At 42.3% G+C, this 7,428-nt stretch overlaps 1 protein-coding gene across 2 annotated transcripts; it reads right to left on the reverse strand.

Annotated features, from left to right (window-relative positions):
- Positions 1-1,452: 1,452 nt before the first annotated feature.
- On the reverse strand, positions 1,453-7,225 carry tyrp1b (tyrosinase-related protein 1b). 2 transcript variants are annotated; one of them, XM_086295935.1, is made up of 9 exons: positions 7,158-7,225; positions 5,908-6,263; positions 5,553-5,661; positions 4,549-4,762; positions 3,978-4,182; positions 2,577-2,744; positions 2,091-2,270; positions 1,863-2,009; positions 1,453-1,779 (listed from the first exon to the last, which is right to left on the reverse strand). In XM_086295935.1, the coding sequence occupies exons 1-9, from the start codon at positions 7,169-7,171 to the stop codon at positions 1,574-1,576; spliced, it is 1,599 nt and encodes a 532-aa protein (XP_086152061.1). In that variant the 5' UTR covers positions 7,172-7,225; the 3' UTR covers positions 1,453-1,573. The 2 variants fall into 2 exon arrangements, with proteins under 2 accessions (XP_086152061.1, XP_086152060.1); XM_086295934.1 differs by lacking the exon at positions 7,158-7,225 and having other exon boundaries at positions 5,908-6,310.
- Positions 7,226-7,428: the final 203 nt, after the last annotated feature.

Here is a 7,428-nt window from a genome sequence, read left to right on the forward strand (position 1 = left end):
TCCGATTATGAGTTTGAAAACCGACCGAACAATGCTAATTAATTAATTAGTTAGTTAATTTTACATACGGATGTTAAAATACAAGGGTTTCCTCTACATATCATATCTACACACACCTGTACTACAGAAAGAAAGTAAATTTCAAGTGATGAAAGTTCCGTAGTCTACTGTGTAGTTTTTACAGAAATCTTTTTAACGCTTATTCAATAAACCACTGAATTTCTCACGGTTCACAAAAGCTTATTTCTGAAAAATTTTTAGATACTCTGAATAAAAAAAACATGTCCGTTTTTAAATGTCCGTTGATCACCCTCGGCTTAAAAATCTTCAAATTTGGGGACACTGTGGTTAAGTAAGTGTTTGTTTTGGGATGGGGAGTTTCTGCTGAAAATGCAGCTTCACATCAAAAAGATCAGACAGCATCTCCACCCTCCACCTCCATGACGCCCTTGCTGTAGGTACGAGCTTGAAGACTTGCTGTAAGCCTCCAAAGTTGCAACGTAGGATCATAAATTGTGCATACTGTGCGCCTTCGTGGTAATTAGGCATGCAGTGACAGGTGGCCGCCTTTTGTGACAGACAGGACAGGATTATTTATTTATTCAAGGCAAACGATATTATGTATGTAAAACTATCACACACACCCAAAAAAGCCACAGTTATAAAAATTAAAAGTAATAAATCTGCGCCAAAAGGGCAAACTAGTCTTACAACTCGAGGGTACTCGACCGCTGCTTTGTTTTTTTTAATAGCTTATAGGTGTGGACAGTGTAGCAGTTTTATGGTGTCATGGAGATTTAAAATTCCACGGTGCGCTTAAAGTCATATTAAGTTTTGTCTTTGATATTCCCTACATGCAGTTTAAAAAATTAGGATACGAGTGTAAATGAAGAAAAAAAAAAACGATTTCCTCCTTTCGCAGTAATCCTTTAGATCCACTTGAGGGCGGTACATCTGCTGTTTTGAACACATGGAAATTTGCATGGGCTTGATTTGAGAAGTAACATTACGTCTAAGTGGTGTGATTTGCCAGTTGGCCTGAGGCTTGAGACAAGCAAATTTATGCCTGCGGCAAAAAAGGCCTGTGGTGTTTTCATAAAATACTGCTTGTTCACACAAAAACAGAGTGAGTTAAAAGTTTAAAAAAATGAAAAGGAATAGAAGCATATTCCTATAGAAAGACATCATTTCATCTGCACGGATAAACTTATATTTGTCAGCTGAAAATGGGCAGCGAGGTGGAGTCACTAAATAGTGTAGCTCTGACATGTAGCTTTGGAAGGTTCAGTCCCAGTAGCTGCTCCTATGCTTGCTGTGTACTTATCTGAGCACTGGATATCAGCTCTTGCAGTTATTATAATCTTGGCTGCAGTCTGAAAATCTACTGGATGTGCTCAACAAAAGATCCGCCAGACCCTCTCTGCTTTTCAATTCATAAATGCAGACACACAATTATGCCTGGGCTCAAAACCAGTTCACCTTTATTAGAAGAAATGGAGGAATAATTAAAAAAAGGAAAACAAGGCAAATTTATGTATGTAAATGTTGGGTCCTCTCAAGATGATCAAAAATGTTAGACAACGGACTGTGATTTGTCCAGCCTGCGGTCTTCCTCTGAGTAGCGTCGGTAAATTTCTGCCAACAGCGGCTCCAGGGCCTCGGCAGAGCTGTAAGAGTGAGAACGCATGGCGCAGGCTATGACGATACCAACCACCACCACAACCAGCACTGCAGCAATAACGGCTACGCTGATGATCTCAGAGAGAGTGAAGGTACGAGCTATGAGGGAAAAGAGCGGACGGTTATGAGCAATTCCTGGATTTTGTGGATCTGCACATGCTTACACGTTCTCTGCTTCTCACCCGGCCACTGGACCTCATATGAGTATCCCAGGTTTTCTGGGGCAGGCACAAACATCTCAGCATTGGTGACAGGCGGCCAGAAAGGAACCATGTTGAACCTGCGGTTGTGTCCAATGGGAGCGTTCTCATCGGGGTAAACAGTGTCACCTGAGAGAGTGAAGAATATGTCAATCCATCCATTCATTCTCCAAAGTGAATTTTGTTGTTTGAATATTCGCAAAGGTGTACCCGGTTGATGCCTGCGGAGCCACTCGTCAAAGACTGCATCGGTAAAGGTGTGAAGCAAGACAAAGATGGGATCATTGGGCGACAGGTGAGTCTGTCCACCCGTCCCGTTGAGGAAGAGGTGGGCCAGATTGTGAAGACTGCGGATCACTGGGTCGTACATCCCCTGGGGGGCGCTGTAGCCTTGAAATTATGGAACAAAAAAGGAGAGAAAAAAGGAAAACGTTTAATGAAGACTCTGATTGACCAAAATTAGGAACAACAAATGTTGTGTTGGAGCTAACCATATGTGCATGTGGGTGGAGGATTGAGTGAGTGTTTTTCTGGCTTTGTGTTTCATCTATACACTCACACAGTATTCAGCAGCTTTATTTTCTGAGCTGAGCCCAAGTGAAACTGAATATTTCCTTGGATTGGGTTGATGGGAGAATGCTAAATCTCAACTACTGCTTTGGCTCTAACCTATGAGTCATGTTGAATGTGGATCACCTTCGATGGTGTTCCTGAAGCTCTCGGAGGAGGTGGAGTAGTAAGGAGGGGTATCAAAGGTGTTGATCTCCAGACAGTCCAGCACATCTTTGGGCTCCGGCAGCCTCTGCACCATGGGCCGCGCCACGTTGCCTGCTGGGTTCCTCCTGATGGGACTGCTCTCTGTGCCTTGGAGATGAAGAAAGGACTCAATAAAACTAGGTTGAGTGAAATATAATTAGTTTAAAATAATAAAGATAACTTCTGATTACTGGCACACTAAGACCTAAGATCAGGCACAAGCCAGAGGTCCCTACAGATATGGATTGATTGAAAATGTATTATTTAACCACCTTCTAACTCTGTGTGGGAGACTCTACTAGTTTGATCAGCCTTAAACATGACAGGATGGCAGTTTTCTTTTTTAATTATTCAATAAAAGTCAACAGTAGTGAGTGGGAGCTTTGTGACTGAACAGAAGTTTTTTTTTTTTCTTTTTTTGTCTCTCTTGCATGTATGATGTCTTTCTCTTTTTTCAGGCTTTCTCTCCTACACACAAGCACATAAACAGAAGGCTACATAACCGAGTTGTCTGTCTGTTTGAAGATTATTCCCTCAGATCAAAGGAACCAGTAGACTGTTAGATTCCTGTCTTCAACAAGCGCATGCACAAATGAGGCAACCCCCTTAACCCAGTTAAGGAGATGTTGCTTGTTGACGCAGGAAATACCAGGCCTGTCATGACTCTCTGGGGGGAATAACAAGATAGATCACTCACATGTTGGCCACTCACGTGTTCAACCTGTTACCAAACACTTTTTTTTCTTATGACCTCTTTTTATAAGTTTGTTGTTGAGGCTCCACGGGGAAAGATGATTGCCTATTCCGAATGAAAACCAAATCCTTTATAAATTAGGTGCATTTGAACACTGAAAGAAAGGTAGTGAATTAGGCTTGTAATCTGGTGCCAGTACGGAATGAGAGCCAATCCCTGCAAATCTGATCACCTAAAGTCTAGGTTACGCAGCGTTATCTTAATACTGAATAACAATTCTCTTATTCTAGGTTAAATCTTGTGACCAATCAGGAATTAACACTGAAAAACTAGGCTGATTGAATAAAAACAAAAAAATCTTTCAAACCGCAGTATTTAGAGATGCAGTGTGTAGTACTCCAGTTACACACGGCAACAGAGAAGGCGATGTTTAACAACTAGAGCAGTTTCAAACAAACTGAAGTAATAGCGAGCAATATCGAATTTAGCACAACAGCTGTGAGCTATTATTTATAGCAGCCTATGTTCTACATGCTCTCTTTATGAGCTCTTTGCCCTCTTTTCTGATGCAGCTGAGACGATGCTGTATGTCAGCAGCGCTCGGCTGCACGGCGAGGTATAGTGTGTGTTTCCGTGACTGTCTTTACTGTTGCAGATGGTGCCCAGAGTGTCGTAGTCATCCACACTCTCGCAGATGACCCTCCACTGTGAGAACACAGAGTTGGGGCTGATGGAGCTCATATCAAATGTGCTCCTGGCTCCCAGCAGGTCATCTGTGCAGATGTCGCATTCGCTGCCTCCAATGGCGAAGTTCCAGTAGGGCAGGGCAAAGGTGGGGTTGCCCAGCATGTCCTGTGAAGATCGAACAGGGGAAGGAGGCAGGTGTTCAGGGAAGGACTGTCTGTAAACAAACTGCTTTCTTGAATTGTTTATTAGAAAAATATGCAGGTTGGTCCTTTTTCTTTTTGTCCTTTATGCGCCCTATTTTTTTGTCCCCTTCCTATATATTCCTGCTTTTGTTTTGCCTTTTTTATTTCCTCCTTGCATTAACCCATTCTCCTTCCGGCTAGCTTTTCACTCAGTGTCAGATCTTTTATTTTTCCATCACCACTCCTCCTATCCTAACCTCCTCATCCATTTCTTTATCAGCCCAGAAGCTTGCTGTCTCTCCTCTTTTCCACTACCACCCCTCTTTCTCCCTGCCTTCTCTCTGCTCACCTGCATGTCTCTCTCCAGTTGCAGCAGATGAAAACGATGCCAGGTGACAAAACCTGGGCCCTCGTGGGAGAAGTCTACACCTCCAAAGCTGGTCTGGCCTGGCCCCAGGTACGTCTTACTGACAGAGTAGTAGTGACTCCAAACAAAGTAATTATAAATGGTGATGTTCTCAAACTGTGGGGTGTTGCCATCAGGCCCAAACAACTCCTGGTACCTAAAGATAAAGGATGAATGTCACGTTGTATTTTTTCCTCCACATTGCCCTGCCTGAATCCTCCAAATTCACCCTGATTGATTTGAAGTAAGAGAATGCGTGGCCTTAGATGAACTATGCATGTGTTAAATGCTCTGCTGTTGCATAAAGCTTTGTAATCTTAGTAGCTCTACAAAGTGTTTTTCACAATTTTGTTTTCACTGATCCATTCAAACACGGCTTCAGAACTTGGGGATGGTACTGGTGAATAACTCACTAATGGATATATAGATATTAATACATATTTTATTCTCTGTAGCTGCAATGCATTATGTGGCATGTAACTAAGAATCTTGAGCATGACCATTAATAACAAGGGGAATTTTAATTGTCTGATCCAGAGGTTAAGAGATTTTCTTTGAGCTGCAGTCAAGAATGGCTTCAAAAATTAACCAATTGCAGTCCTCAGCTGATTTAGAAGGAGGTTATTCACAGATTCAGAAGACTGTAATTCCCTTTACTCGTGCCAAAAGTGATCATTTGCTCAACTTTCTACAGCTTTTAAAGAAAGCTGCCATGAGAAATCCTCTGATTTTACAAATAATTTCAAAAACACAGCATGTGGCTCAGCCACAGATACTGCACATATATTTCTTTCAACCGACTCAGCTGAGTCTGAGCGTGCAGGTCCTTGGGCAAAACATACTGTGTTTAGAATCACTGTTGACCAGAGAATTACAAGGTAAAAATCAACCCTTTAAAATCATCTAATTGTATTCAGCTTGATTATCATGTTATTTTTTCAATATACCGTCTTGTACAGATGACGAGGTCAGGGTGGACAGTCCTCTTAGCTTGATCCAGAGCATTTACAAACGCCTGCTTCTCAGCTGTGCTCATCTGCATGATGTTTCTCCTTACTGGGGAGAAGTTAATGGGGTGAAGAGAGAGAATGAAGTGTTGTTAAAGTGTGGGGGAAACGAAGGAAGAGTAGAGAAAAGAAAGTGCTATTAAAAATTAACACTTTTTTCCTGCTCCTAGCAATAAATGCTGCCTTCATTCCCCAGGCTGATGTAGACCTGTGAAATCTTGAAGGACACGGTAGAAGATAGAAATTTTAAGTCGTCGTGAATTTTTAGGTCGTAAAAAAGCATCTGCTCTCTTACCCACAGAGATCCTCTGATCACAGTTTGGTCCAGTTAGCCCGTGTCTGCATCGCCCACAGTTGTAGCCGGTGAAATTCCCATTACACCGGCAAGTGCGATTGAAGAATCTCAGCGGCCACCTCTCTCTGTCATCGCGCCCGGCATAAGGGTACTGAGGTCCATGGCGCCGACTGTCAGCCTCAATGGTCACACACTGGCCTCTTCCTGTGCTGGAGCCACACTCGTCTCCTGCTACCCCTGCAGGGGATGGGCAGCACTGGCCGCTCTGCAGCCCCTCAGGAGTGACACACTGCCTCGGGAACTGGGCCAAGGTGAGCGTGGCACACAAGGTCCCCACCAAACCCACACTCCACAAGCTGATAAAGTAGAGAATGAGGTGAAGTAAGGAGTTTTTTAGGGCCATGCAGTAATTTAGATGTGAGAACAAGGTTGGAACAAAGTGCGTGGAAATCTTTTACATGTTGAGAATTGCTGTTATACAGGCCTCCTTCTTTTTGAAAGGACTTGTCTTGTTCACGGTTGTGAAGGACCAGTGACCGTCCCAGAACACATTTAGCAAGATGAAGATTAAAAAAAAAACATCCCCACATACACGCCACATCCACTGAAATTAAGCTCTAGAACAACTTACTCAGTACGTGTTCTCTTGTTAAAGCCAATTGTCTTAACATTATTCCAAAACTTCAGTTCTTACACATCCCTGCAGGCAGCACAAGTCATTATTTATAATTCACAAAGCCATTAGCTTTCAACTCTTACAAGTTCAGAAATGCTTTCAACAATAGACAGCAGGCAATGATTTGCTTGAACCTTTTTTCTTTTTTCTTCCTTTTTTTTGCAGTTAGATTTGCATGCCTTTTGTGCCTTTTGAAGTTTGTTGATTAGAAATGAATGAAGGAGTGGCTAATAATTTGTAATTATTATGAGCAATTATTTAACAACAAAACAGCACCTAAGAAATGTTACCAATATAAAAGGGGGAATAGCTCCACATGTTTGAGCATATTACAAATATTTGAATGCACGACTTAACTAGTCGGCATCACCTGCTGGGTTCTGTGAAAATCTGCTCTGTAACATCATATGAGACAAAACTTCACTTCATCTGCAAAGATGTAGCGCATTAGTCCAATATGCACTTTTAATTTGTAAAGGCGCTAAAGCAGTCAGTCATACCGCCGAGTTGTATGACTTTTTGGATTCTACAGTTCATTTGGTGAAAAAGGAATCAGTATCATTTGTTCCCCTACCTCTGACTGTACATGCTGCTCCTCTGTTTGCAGAACTGAAGTCCCCCCCCAAAAATCAGCCCGTTGCCCTTCTCTGTCTTAAATAGCTATTGAGCACATGAGCAGGCCTTTGTGGAGCTTGTGCAAGGAGAAACACACACACACACACATACCGTACACACGTGTACACTTGAGGGTACTTGAGTTTTTTCAAAAACTCATTCATGAACCTTGTGATCATGGACCAAATGACGCCAGACTGTGGATACTCACACAAATATTTGATGACATT

This window comes from Aulonocara sp. 'chitande type north' Nkhata Bay, linkage group LG6 (assembly GCF_057382095.1).
Source record: "Aulonocara sp. 'chitande type north' Nkhata Bay isolate Kocher_YH1m ecotype deep benthic linkage group LG6, A_spYH_male_GT1.1, whole genome shotgun sequence".
NCBI classification, from domain to species: domain Eukaryota; kingdom Metazoa; phylum Chordata; class Actinopteri; order Cichliformes; family Cichlidae; genus Aulonocara; species Aulonocara sp. 'chitande type north' Nkhata Bay.

Excerpts from the sequence above, each read along its gene's own strand:
- tyrp1b (XM_086295934.1), bottom strand. The coding sequence starts at position 6,310 with ATGGCCCTAAAAAACTCCTTACTTCACCTCATTCTCTACTTTATCAGC. Across the intron at positions 2,745-3,977 it reads TCTGGGCACCATCTGCAACA|GCACAGAGAGCAGTCCCATC; the intron begins GTAAAGACAGTC and ends TTCATCTCCAAG. Across the intron at positions 2,271-2,576 it reads CTTCAGGAACACCATCGAAG|GCTACAGCGCCCCCCAGGGG; the intron begins GTGATCCACATT and ends CATAATTTCAAG.